Source organism: Epinephelus lanceolatus, chromosome 14 (assembly GCF_041903045.1).
Source record: "Epinephelus lanceolatus isolate andai-2023 chromosome 14, ASM4190304v1, whole genome shotgun sequence".
NCBI lineage: Eukaryota > Metazoa > Chordata > Actinopteri > Perciformes > Serranidae > Epinephelus > Epinephelus lanceolatus.
In genome coordinates, this window is record NC_135747.1 from 43464929 (window position 1) to 43478495 (window position 13567).

The window sequence follows — 13567 nt, forward strand, 5'->3', positions numbered from 1 at the left end:
GACTGTAATTGTGTGAGAACAGTTTTCTCTAAAATTTTAGAGATGAATGGAAGCTTTGAAATGGGTCTGTAATTTAATCAATGGTGTCACAACTGCTTTTTTAAAGTGTGCGGGAACAACACCTGACACAAAATTGTTGTTTATGATTTTTTGGACACTAGGCCCAACAGTCTCCCAGACCTCTTTAAAGAGGTGAGTGGGGATAGCGTCAGTGGAGCAGGATGAGGTTTTGAGTTGAGTGACAATTTCACTGAGAGATATATTTGGCATTGCACTGCACAGCTTTTATATAATAGTCTGCAATAATAAAATTCACACTGATTACCCCTATAGCTTATACATATACATATTTCTGTATCATGATGTTCTTAAATATTTCTAGCCTGCATGGTTCAAATAATGTTTTACTTAAGAAATTGTTTTACACATTTAAAGTAACATTGAGATGTGTTTCTGGAACATTTGAGATGAGAAATGAGCCCTGCAGTTGACGATTGATGATTCTGTTTCATGTTAGATAACAATAGTAAGTTTAATTGTTTCAAGAATTTCCAGAGGTGACAAGTCACACTGGATACCCTTGATTTGCATATAGTAGCCTAGATGTAACTTTATGCAGTTAAGGAGCGGATACCCCATTCTTGAAATGCAACACTGCACTACCAGAATACATTGTACGGCTGCTTACATAGACAGTGATTGGGAAGCTTGGAAATGATGGATCCTGTGTACATGTACCATAACTGTGCCAACACTGTCTATTAGTTGCAACAGGAATTACTTGGTTTTGTTTTTGTTGGCCAAGTTTTGATCTCAAAATTATAAATATTAGCATACTACTATAAAATGCACTATAATTTTATAACAGGTGTTTAATTACTTTATAAAAGTATGTCAAAGATGTTTTGTTTTTTTCATATTATAATGTCTAAATATTCTTAAGAATGAGCTATCCATCATTCTTTGAGAGGGTGTACTTGTAGTATCATTATGTCAGTGGCATAAAATGGTTTCAAAAAGTAGTTATCCTGACAGGCCTACCTACAGGGTGTACAAACACTGCCAGAAGCTCCTCCAGATACTCTGGAGCACCTTGCTTACAAGTCATCTGGCACAATGGAACAGTTGCCGACCAGTGGGGGCATGCTAAGAATATCTTAAGTCCCAAGGAGTAAAACTTGATAAACCTGTAGGAGCTCAGATCTATCTTGTTGCTCAGCATGGAGGGTAAAACCCCTTTTCAGTGTCCTGTCTCAACTAATGACAGTTTCTCCTGAGGAACAACAATTGCCACGACAGTACAGAGAGGCAGAATCCCTGGAGTGCCTTGAACACACCTGAGTGGTAACTCAGCTCAGGGAAGTGCACACAGGGAATGGAGCAAATGTAGTTCTTTGCTAATACGGTCAGACCATAATAGACTCAGCAGATATTCACCAGTCCTGCCTCCTTTTTCTCCCAGCATGACTTTTGGGTAGGATTCCTGGCATCTCTCACCATCTTTGGGAAGCAGAACCCTGAATTTTGCCCACACAGTAGCGCTCTACAGGTGGAAGTTCCATGCCAGCTTTGCTCCTTATCCTGTTGCTTGTGAGCCTGTCCCTCCAGTCTTCTCTGCATCCCAATCACCTAGCTTCCAGAGTGCTCTCTGACTGGTAGCCTTGAGTCTGCACTCCAGCTTGCTAGCCTCCAGCCTTCACTCTGGCCTCTATCTCCTGCATTCTCTGGACTTCCTATGGATATGTTGAAGAGCCACCCTGAAATTTCAATGGCACTTTCTGAAGGAACTCACCTTGTAATCTTCACAAGGTACTGTGGAGTCCCCATGAGGGCAGGATCCCAATGGCTCACCATACCTCTCAACTATCCAGCATTTCAGAGACTCCCCTGCCCAGCACCCCAGATATTCAGCTACCTAGAGCCTCAGAGACTTAGCTAACCAATGCCACAGAGACTCAGAGTAGCTAAATCCATGTCTCTGGTGTGAAAGAGGGGCAAAGTGTTGAACAAATACTATTTCACTGAGAAAGGAGTCAAGGTCGTTGGCAAAATCTGCAACTGTAGTATCAGGGATGCAGCTGTTATCCAAACAACCAGCAGGGAATTTGAGCCACAGCTCACCACTGTGGACAAGTCAGGTTTACTAGACAATTCAATACTAGGATATACCAACACAGCATCCTACCTCTGGCCTTTGTGGATTTATGAGGTACTCCGAGTGACAGTGGAGATGCTGGAGAGGAAGATTAGCAGATACCTCAGCAGGTTGCTGGACCTGGTACCAGAACACCAGGCCAAAGACTGATGATTGACATGGTGGTTGTGTCATCAGATCTGCGGCCAAGTGTCCAGGACATTCGGCCTGTTAGATGCCTCAGGTAGGGAAAACAAGGCTTGTCTCAGGCTGTGCTCAGCAGAGAAGGAGATTTGCTGACCCACCAGGGGACATCATCAAGCAGTGTCCGTGGTGTGGTTCACTTAACCTGTGTATTGTGAAGACAAAGCGCTCCAGGTTCACTTTGCTCTTTGCCATTGTATCCAGCCCTCTAGATCACATGCTTTTGACCTGGGATGCTTGAAAAAAAACAGACGAAACCACGTTGGCCTGTAATGCTTGCAAGAATGCAGGACAGGGAGTAGTTTGCTCCATGGAAGATACTGCACATCTCCAAATGTGGAATGTAGAATGTAACAGTCTACAGCACACAGAGACACTAAGGTTTTTCTCCAATTTTAAGTTCAACTGAAAGCAAGGGGCTTCATAACTTCATTGCAGTGCCACGTCAAAGTAAAAACAAAACTATGTCAATATATATTATATATAGCGTGAACAGAAAGAGGACTGAGGCCCCATCAGAGCTGAAGTTGACCAAAAAGAGAAACTGAGTCCTCTTTCAAATGAACTGACAGTGTGAACACGGAAAGAGCTAAGTCCCTTTTCTGTTGGTGCACTTTAAGAGGACTAAGTTCGATCTGTTAAAAAAGGACTACGTGAAAACATCCTAAATTTTCCAGGAGTAAAACTTGATAAACCTGTAGCAGTTCAGATCTATCTTGTTGCTCAGCGTGGAGGGTAAAACCTTCTCCAGTGTCATGTCTCGACTAATGACAAAGTTTTGCCCCAAGAACAACAATCACTATGACAGTAGAGAAAGGCAGAATCCTTGGAGTGCCTTTGTGCCCGGAACACACCTGAGCAGTAACTCAGCCCATCAGGGAAGTGCACGCGGGGAATGGAGACCTGGTAGTTCTTTGCTAGTGCAGTCTGACCATAATGGACTCTGCAGACAGTCACAAGCTCTGCTTCCTTCACTACCTTTAAGAAAAGGAAGACATTCTTGATCCGACCTTGTCACATATCAACTTTTCCATGTCGAGATACAATGAACATGGTACCCTGGGTGTGTTGGCTGTTTACGTTCTGGGACACCATTTCAAGTTCTCTTCTTTCAAGATACACTTGTGTTTTCGTAGGAAATTTCACATTTACATACAGTCTCTTTCAAAATAAAAGCACTACATCGGTACAACACCGCAAACTCACCGCAAAACAGGCTTTGGCTTTAGAATCTTATTGGACGCAACCACCGTTTCCTGGGTTGAAAGTCGGGTGTTTGTTGGACCCATTAAGCAACACTCCCGCCCGCCCCACTCGGACTTCCGCCGCCTTAACTTTTGTCCTTGTCCTGCCGCATCTTCCCCTGTTACATGCATTGTCTGTTTTCAAAATACAGTTTATTACTGTATGTAGAGTTTGCATGCAGTCTTGTTCAAAATAAAAGCACTACATCAGTAGCAAGATTGCTTTTTTGTTTGCTGGCTGAATACATTATTTAAATTGAACTGCGCTTGTTGTGGTACGATTGTTTGAAGCTCAGTTTGTGACTGGCTGGCCTCAACTGGCCCCACCTGTTGTAGGGCAGAAGGGACGATGGGATGAATGGAGAAAAGTGATAAATCAACTGTATGTGAGAGAGGTTTGGTCACAACGGTGCCAGAGCTCAGCAGCTTCTCATCCTTTTTCTCTGATGGAGACTCTGGAAGAAAGTGAACTCTGCTTTCCACAACTCCTCAACTCCTCTTGCAGGAAGCCAAAGCGTTCACTCACTGAGACTGTGCTTCTTTACAGTCTTCTGTCCTTCATCTCTCTGCTCACTGTGATTCTCAACCTGCTGGTCATCATCTCCATCTCACACTTCAAGTAACAAAATACTAATTCATTTATTAAAATGACAGTCATACAGAAATGAATGGTTCATTGAAAAGAAAAGAAAAATAGACAGGTCTTGCTATGTGTTTATGCTTTTTTATACTGATGTTACATTAAACGTGTGGATTATATTTGCTATATATTACAATGAAATTGTAATTCATTCTACAACCACAAACAGTAATGCATTATGCTCTTCTTTCAATCCAGGCAGCTCCACACCACCACCAACTTCCTCCTCCTCTCTCTGGCTGTCTCAGATTTCATTGTGGGCCTCCACATGTTCTTTGAGATTTTCCTCACAGTCAGCTGCTGGTTATTCGGTGACATCATGTGTGTCCTGCATCTGTATCTATCATTTATTATTACGTCTTCCTCAGTAGGAACCATGGTGCTCATATCAATTGATCGTTATGTAGCCATTTGTGACCCTCTGCATTACTCCATCAAGGTCACTGTGACAAGAGTTAAAATCTGTATTTGCCTTTGTTGGATTGGTTCTGTTCTACACAACAGTCTGATAATGATGGATAACTTAAAACAACCAGGCAGGTATAATTCCTGCTCAGGAGAGTGTGTGGTTGTCATTAACTACATTGCAGGAGTTGTTGACCTGATTTTAACCTTTATTGGTCCTGTCACTGTCATCATAGTTTTGTATATGAGAGTATTTGTGGTGGCTGTGTCTCAGGCTCGTGCCATGCAGTCTCATATTGCAGCAGTCACACTTCAGCGTTCAGTGAAAATAACTGCTAAGAAATCTGAGATGAAAGCAGCCAAGACTCTCGGTGTGGTTGTAGTTGTGTTTCTGATATGCCTTTGCCCATATTTCTCTTCTTCTCTTGCAGGCCAGGACAGCTTGTTTGGCGTGACCTCTGTACCCATAGAAACCTGGCTGTTCTATTTAAATTCTAGTCTCAACCCAATGATCTATGCTTTTTGCTACCCGTGGTTTTTAAAATCCATGAAGCTCATTGTAACATTTAGAATATGTCAGCCTGACTCCTGTGATGCCAACATATTATAGTGGGAGACTGTGGCTGAATCCAAGTGTCTCCCCACTAGACTTGTCATCATGTCAAGTCAGCGAGGGCGCAAGACTTCAAGGCTGTAAAAGCTGCTGAAAGACAGGCCTGAAGTTTGTTTCATTGTTTCTGTGGAAATGTCCAAGTGACAACCACAACACAGTGATCACTGCAGCTCTTGCCTATGGAACAGTTGTACTCTTATAGCTATAGCCGATATATTTGGCATTGCACTGCACAACTTAAATATGTTAGTCTGCAATTATAAAATTCATATTGATTACCTCTATAGCTTATACATATTTCTGTATCATGATGTGGTTAAATAACATTTTTGCTTACATGATTCAAATAACATTTTATTACAGAAATTGTTTCACACATTTATAATAAGTTTGTTTCTGTTTTTGTTGGCAGTTGAGAATACTTCAACATCACATATGTATTGCAATAAATTGTGAAGAGTTGCAAGTTAGCCTGAAATTAACTTCTGTATATAAAACTTTGCTTTAAGCTTCCTTATTTAATATTTAAAAGCTGTATCCAAATATATTAAATTGCCTAACGTAAAATATAATGTAGTGGTGTAAAACTGGTACAAAATAGTAGCCAAAATCAGTTCTTTAGCAGCCAATCAACTTGTTTGGGAGCTACCTGGCACCCATCTTTAAAGGTGCTTTATGACACCTTTGACAAATGGTGCTAAACAGTATCACAGACCAGTTCTTTTGCTTGTAGTCACAATAACCTCCTTTGATGCTGTATAACCCTTAGTTTGAAATGTGCTGAACAGCACGTTTGTGGAATAGTGCTGTAATGAATCATCAGAGGTTCCATATATCACTATATTGCAAAAATGGTGCTCAAAAAAAGGCCTGTCACAAAAATTACTTTATCGACTTATCATGCGATATCTGGACAAGATTTATTGTTCAATTTTTTTTTTCTTTTGAGGTCAAAGTGCTTTGAAAGTGTATACTTAAAGTATCATTATATCAGTGGCATAAAATGGTTTCGTAATGACAATAATATTGTTTATTTTAATTCTTACAATTGGACAATATATTGTCCAACAGCAGTAGTTTTCAGAACACGTCTACACTGCAAGGAGCTCCTCTGAACACTCTGGAACATCTTTCTTGTCAGTCACCTGGCACAAGGGAGCAGTTGCAGACCAGTGGGGGCAACCTGAGGGTATCTAAAGTCTCAAGGAGTAAAACTTGATAAACCTGTAGCATTTCAGATCTATCTTGTTGCTCAGCGTGGAGGGTAAAACCTTCTCCAGTGTCATGTCGACTAATGACAAAGTTTCACCCCAAGAACAACACTCATTATGACAGTACAGAAAGGCAGAATACTCGGAGTGCCTTTGTGCTCGGAACACACCTGATCAGTAACTCAGCCCACCAGGGGAGTGCACACAGGGAATGGAGACCATGTAGTTCTTTGCAGTACAGTCTGACCATAATGGACTCTGTAGATAGTCACCAGCTCTGCTTCCTTCACCATCTTTTGGAAGCAGAACCTTGAATTTGCCCATGTGGTAGCAGTCCACAGTTTGGAAGTTCAAAACACCCACATTGGTGCCTAAACAGCCACTGGAAACACAGCAATGACTTGCTGGATCACAACCAGTTTTGCTGTATGTTGGTCTCAAACAGTCTGCAGCTTGGCAGGCGTCTCACCCAGGTGTCGTGCCAATGTATCCTCATGGTTCTTATGATATCCGATGACTATGCACTCCAGTAATGACGTTATGTCCTTAACGTACAGTTACGTAATTAACCGTGTTGGGGACGTTACTTTAAAAAAGTAATTAGTTATAGTTACTCGTTACTTTCCCCAAAAAGTAACTGAGTTAGTAACTGAGTTACTGCACTATAAAAGTAACTAATTACCTGGAAAAGTTACGATAGCATTACTTTTTTAAAAATAAAATGCTCAAATATGTCAAATTGCCTGGACACCCCCCCTTAATGGAACTGTATGTGATGAAAGTCAACTGTAACTCTACCAAACCAACTCGCCGACCAAAAACGTAGAAAGAATAAATGAATGAATGAAAGAAGTTGCATATAACAAGCCATTTTACTTTCACTGACAGTGGTGGTATGCTGAACAAGATCTGAATGATGAGTACATATTTCACACAGAATCTGAATCTGCACACAGCCTTTGAATTGTCCCCCTCTTGAAGTTGAATCTTTTAATCTCTCTCTTTCTGCATATCTTTATTGTGTTCTTTCCATATTTCGCCCACTTGTTAGCGAAATAGTTAAAGAACCTCCATTAATCGCACAATTTCAATGTGAAAAGTCTCATTGGCTGACCGTCACCTGTGTGTATGTGGAGAAGGAGAGGGGTGGAGGGAGCGGAGCTGTGGAAACATCAGTAGCCCACACAGTAGCGCTCTACAGGTGGAAGTTCCATGCCAGCTTTGCTCCTTATCCTGTTGCTTGTGAGCCTGTCCCTCCAGTCTCTGCATCCCAATCACCTAGCTTCCAGAGTGCTCTCTGACTGGTAGCCTTGAGTCTGCACTCCAGCTTGCTAGCCTCCAGCCTTCACTCTGGCCTCTATCCCCTGCATCCTGCATTCTCTGAACTTTCTATGGATATGTTGAGGAGCCACCCTGAAATTTCAATGGCACTTTCTGAAGGAACTCACCTTGTAATCTTCACAAGGTACTGTGGAGTCCCCATGAGGGCAGGATCCCAATGGCTCACCATACCTCTCAACTATCCAGCATTTCAGAGACTCCCCTGCCCAGCACCCCAGATATTCAGCTACCTAGAGCCTCAGAGACTTAGCTAACCAATGCCACAGAGACTCAGCTGCCCAGTGCCATGGAACCACAGTTGGCCATGCCACATGTAAGCTTTGTCTACATAAAATCACTGAAGTAATCCTGCTGTCTCATTGACGCTCTGCATTTCAAGGCAGCCATAGGTCGATTGCAACAGCCCACTGACCAAGTTTGGTGTGTGGCAGCCTCCCATCAGTGCTCACATGAATGACCTGACTGTCACCACCACATTGGCATCTAGCAGTGGGCAGATCCTCCAGGACCTGGTAAGGTTCATTGCCTGGGCTTGGATGAGCTTCAAAGTAGCTAAATCCATGTCTCTGGTGTGAAAGAGGGGCAAAGTGTTGAACAAGTACTATTTCACTGAGAAAGGAGTCAAGATCGTTGGCAAAATCTTCAGCTATAGTATCAGGGATGCAGCTGTTATCCAAACAACCAGCAGGGAATTTGAGCCACAGCTCACCACTGTGGACAAGTCAGATTTACTAGACAATTCAATACTAGGATATACCAACACAGCATCCTACCTCTGGCCTTTGTGGATTTATGAGGTACTCCGAGTGACAGTGGAGATGCTGGAGAGGAAGATTAGCAGATACCTCAGCAGGTTGCTGGACCTGGTACCACAACACCAGGCCAAAGACTGATGATTGACATGGTGGTTGTGTCATCAGATCTGTGGCCAAGTGTCCAGGACACTCGGCCTGTTAGATGCCTCAAGTAGGGAAAACAAGGCTTGTCTCAGGCTGTGCTCAGCAGAGAAGGAGATTTGCTGACCCACCAGGGGACATCATCAAGCAGTGTCTGTGGTGTGGTTCACTTTACCTGTGTATTGTGAACACAAAGCGCTCCAGGTTCACTTTGCTCTTTGCCATTGTATCCAGCCCTCTAGATCACATGCTTTTGACCTGGGATGCTTGAAAAAAAAAAAAACAGATGAAACCACGTTGGCCTGTAATGCTTACAAGAATGCAGGACAGTGAGTAGTTTGCTAGCAGATACTGCACATCTCCAAATGTGGAATGTAGAATGTAACAGTCTACAGCACACAGAGACACCAAGGCCTCTAGTTTCGCAGACCAGGCAAGGCGGGGGCGCAGTGCACCTGCGCTTCGCCAACTGGGTGTGGCCAGGCGGATTTTGCAAGTTTGGCACACCGTGCGCCTGGCGCAGCTACTCCTCTTTCCCACCTCCGTCCCTCCTACCGGCGCAAGTCGGAAAGAGGGAGGAGAGAAGGCGTGGAGTGGGTTTTACACACATCACACCAATCAAATGAGCCCCTCTCCTCACCCTTAAATGCGCTGCGCGAAGGCGTAATGAGAGTTTACCCAATTTTCCATGGCAGAAGAGAGCAGCAGCGTCAGACGGCCAAACTTCTCCTAGGAGGAAACTGATGTTTTGGTCCGGGAGGTCCAAGCTCGCAGTGTCCGAATATACGGAACTGCGAGCAGACCTCCACGGGCTGATGATGCAAAGGTAGCCTGGGAGGAGGTCACCACAACTGTAAATCAATGTTGTGTTTCTCTCGTGCGCGCGCTCTCTTTCTCTCTCGCAGTCTCACTCTGTTTCTTTTCTTTTGACTTTTCTAAGATGACAGATGCTGAATATATACTCCCTATCTGATGCTGTGGCTGTTTGTGGCTGGCTGAGAGGGATGTGAACTCATTAGTTTGCAGCTGTCTTAATCAAATCAGGTTGGGTTTCCATTACGCGTGCCAAACGGTGCCAATCCCCTTTGATCTGACATCAGATGTGACAGGACAGTCAGACAGCTGATTGCAGATAGTTGCATTGAATAGTGGTTTTTGTGGCTATTTATTGCATTATTAATGTGCCTAATATTCTGGAAACCTGCCTGTGAGGTTTTGGTGATGTGTTCGCACTGTCCGCCGGTCAGCCAAACTTTGGCTTACACCGGCTGCGCTCCGCCTGCGCTGACAGTAGACCTGGTTTCAGCTGGCAAGCTTTTAGCGCACCTTCGGCAAAGCCTTTTGGCACAAAACTGTCACTGCGCCAAGCTGGATCTGTCGACACCTCCCCCTGCTGCGCCGCCACACCCATCTCAGCGCACCTCGGTCTGCCAAACTATCAAACTGAGCGCGCCTCGGGTTGCGCTGCTCGAAACTAGCTCTGCGCAGGGTTCGCCACCCTGCGCCACCCTGCGTTGTGCCGGGAAACTAGAGTCCTAAGGTTTTCCTCCAATTTTAAGCTCATCTGAAAGCAAGGGGCTTCATAACTTCATTGCAGTGTCACGTCAAAGTAAAAACAAAACTATGTCAATATATATTATATATAGTGTGAACAGAAAGAGGACTGAGGCCCCATTAGAGCTGATCAGAGCTGAAGTTGACCGGAAAGAGAAACTGAGTCCTCTTTCAAATGAACTGACAGTGTGAACACGAAAAGAATTGAGTCCCTTTTCTGTTGGTGCACTTTAAGAGGACTAAGTTTGGTCTGTTAGAAAAAGACTACGTGAAAACATCCTAAATTTTCCAGGAGTAAAACTTGATAAACCTGTAGCAGTTCAGATCTATCTTGTTGCTCAGCGTGGAGGGTAAAACCTTCTCCAGTGTCATGTCTCGACTAATGACAAAGTTTCGCCCCAAGAACAACAATCACTATGACAGTAGAGAAAGGCAGAATCCCTGGAGTGCCTTTGTGCTCGGAACACACCTGAGCAGTAACTCAGCCCATCAAGGAAGTGCACGCAGGGAATGGAGACCTGGTAGTTCTTTGCTAGTGCAGTCTGACCATAATGGACTCTGCAGACAGTCACAAGCTCTGCTTCCTTCACTACCTTTAAGAAAAGGAAGACAATTCTTGATCCGACCTTGTCACATATCAACTTTTCCATGTCGAGATACAATGAACAAGGTACCCTGGGTGTGTTGGTTGTTTACGTTCTGGGACACCATTTCAAGTTCTCTTCTTTCAAGATACACTTGTGTTTTCGTAGGAAATTTAACATTTACGTACAATCTCTTTCAAAATAAAAGCACTACATCGGTACAACACCGCAAACTCACCGCAAAACAGGCTTTGGCTTTAGAATCTTATTGGACGCAACCACCGTTTCCTGGGTTGAAAGTCGGGTGTTTGTTGGACCCATTAAGCAACACTCCCGCCCGCCCCACTTGGACTTCCGCCGCCTTAACTTTTGTCCTTGTCCTGCCGCGTCTTCCCCTGTTACATGCATTGTCTGTTTTCAAAATACAGTTTATTACTGTATGTAGAGTTTGCATGCAGTCTTGTTCAAAATAAAAGCACTACATCAATAGCAAGATTGCTTTTTTGTTTGCTGGCTGAATACATTATTTAAATTGAACTGCTCTTGTGGTACGATTGTTTGAAGCTCAGTTTGTGACTGGCTGGCCTCAACTGGCCACACCTGTTGTAGGGCAGAAGGGACGATGGGATGAATGGAGAAAAGTGATAAATCAGCTGTCTGTGAGAGAGGTTTGGTCACAACGGTGCCAGAGCTCAGCAGCCTCTCATCCTTTTTCTCTGATGGAGACTCTGGAAGAAAGTGAACTCTGCTTTCCACAACTCCTCAACTCCTCTTGCAGGAAGCCAAAGCGTTCACTCACTGAGGCTGTGCTTCTTTACAGTCTTCTGTCCTTCATCTCTCTGCTCACTGTGATTCTCAACCTGCTGGTCATCATCTCCATCTCACACTTCAAGTAACAAAATACTAATTCATTTATTAAAATGATAGTCATTCAGAAATGAATGGTTCATTGAAAAGAAAAGAAAAATAGACATGTCTTGCTATGTGTTTATGCTTTTTTTATACTGATGTTACATTAAACGTGTGGATAATATTTACTATATATTACAATGAAATTGTAATTCATTCTACAACTACAAACAGTAATGCATTATGCTCTTCTTTCAATCCAGGCAGCTCCACACCACCACCAACTTCCTCCTCCTCTCTCTGGCTGTCTCAGATTTCGTTGTGGGCCTCCACATGTTCTTTGAGATTTTCCTCACAGTCGGCTGCTGGTTATTTGGTGACATCATGTGTGTCCTGCATCTGTATCTATCTTATATTATTACTGCTGCCTCAGTAGGAACCATGGTGCTCATATCAGTTGATCGTTATGTAGCCATTTGTGACCCTCTGCATTACTCCATCAAGGTCACTGTGACAAGAGTTAAAATCTGTATTTGCCTTTGTTGGGTCTGTTCTCTTCTGTACAACAGTCTGATAATGATGGATAACTTAAAACAACCAGGCAGGTATCATTCCTGCTCAGGAGAGTGTGTGGTTGTCATTAACTACATTGCAGGAGTTGTTGACCTCATTTTAACCTTTATTGGTCCTGTCACTGTCATCATAGTTTTGTATATGAGAGTATTTGTGGTGGCTGTGTCTCAGGCTCGTGCCATGCAGTCTCATATTGCAGCAGTCACACTTCAACATTCAGTGAAAATAACTGCTAAGAAATCTGAAATGAAAGCAGCCAAGACTCTCGGTGTGGTTGTAGTTGTGTTTCTGACATGCCTTTGTCCATATTTCTCTTCTTCTCTTGCAGGCCAGGACAGCTTGTTTGGCGTGACCTCTGTGCCCATAGAAACCTGGCTGTTCTATTTAAATTCTAGTCTCAACCCGATGATCTATGCTTTTTGCTACCCATGGTTTTTGAAATCCATGAAGCTCATTGTAACATTTAGAATATGTCAGCCTGACTCCTGTGATGCCAACATATTATAGTGGGAGACTGTGGCTGAATCCAAGTGTCTCCCCACTAGACTTGTCATCATGTCAAGTCAGCGAGGGCGCAAGACTTCAAGGCTGTAAAAGCTGCTGAAAGACAGGCCTGAAGTTTGTTTCATTGTTTCTGTGGAAATGTTCAAGTGACAACCACAACACAGTGATCACTGCAGCTCTTGCCTATGGAACAGTTGTACTCTTATAGCTATAGCCGATATATTTGGCATTGCACTGCACAACTTAAATATGTTAGTCTGCAATTATAAAATTCATATTGATTACCTCTATAGCTTATACATATTTCTGTATCATGATGTGGTTAAATAACATTTTTGCTTACATGATTCAAATAACATTTTATTACAGAAATTGTTTCACACATTTATAATAAGTTTGTTTCTGTTTTTGTTGGCAGTTGAGAATACTTCAACATCACATATGTATTGCAATAAATTGTGAAGAGTTGCAAGTTAGGCTGAAATTAACTTCTGTATATAAAACTTTGCTTTAAGCTTCCTTATTTAATATTTAAAAGCTGTATCCAAATATATTAAATTGCCTAACGTAAAATATAATGTAGTGGTGTAAAACTGGTACAAAATAGTAGCCAAAATCAGTTCTTTAGCAGCCAATCAACCTGTTTGGGAGCTACCTGGCACCCATCTTTAAAGGTGCTTTATGACACCTTTGACAAATGGTGCTAAACAGTATCACAGACCGGTTCTTTTGCTTGTAGTCACAATAACCTCCTTTGATGCTGTATAACCCTTAGTTTGAAATGTGCTGTACAGCACGTTTGTGGAATAGTGCTG

The 13567-nt window shown here is 42.9% G+C and overlaps 2 protein-coding genes across 2 annotated transcripts; both read left to right on the forward strand.

Moving 5' to 3' along the window:
• The first annotated feature begins 3948 nt into the window (after window positions 1–3948).
• LOC144466828 (trace amine-associated receptor 13c-like) lies at window positions 3949–5237 on the forward strand. Its single transcript, XM_078174237.1, has 2 exons — window positions 3949–4201; window positions 4421–5237. Exons 1-2 carry the CDS (start codon window positions 4029–4031, stop codon window positions 5235–5237), a joined length of 990 nt encoding a protein of 329 aa, XP_078030363.1. The 5' UTR covers window positions 3949–4028.
• Window positions 5238–11465: 6228 nt separating this feature from the next.
• LOC144466829 (trace amine-associated receptor 13c-like) lies at window positions 11466–12755 on the forward strand. Its single transcript, XM_078174238.1, has 2 exons — window positions 11466–11718; window positions 11939–12755. Exons 1-2 carry the CDS (start codon window positions 11546–11548, stop codon window positions 12753–12755), a joined length of 990 nt encoding a protein of 329 aa, XP_078030364.1. The 5' UTR covers window positions 11466–11545.
• The last annotated feature ends 812 nt before the right edge of the window (window positions 12756–13567 follow it).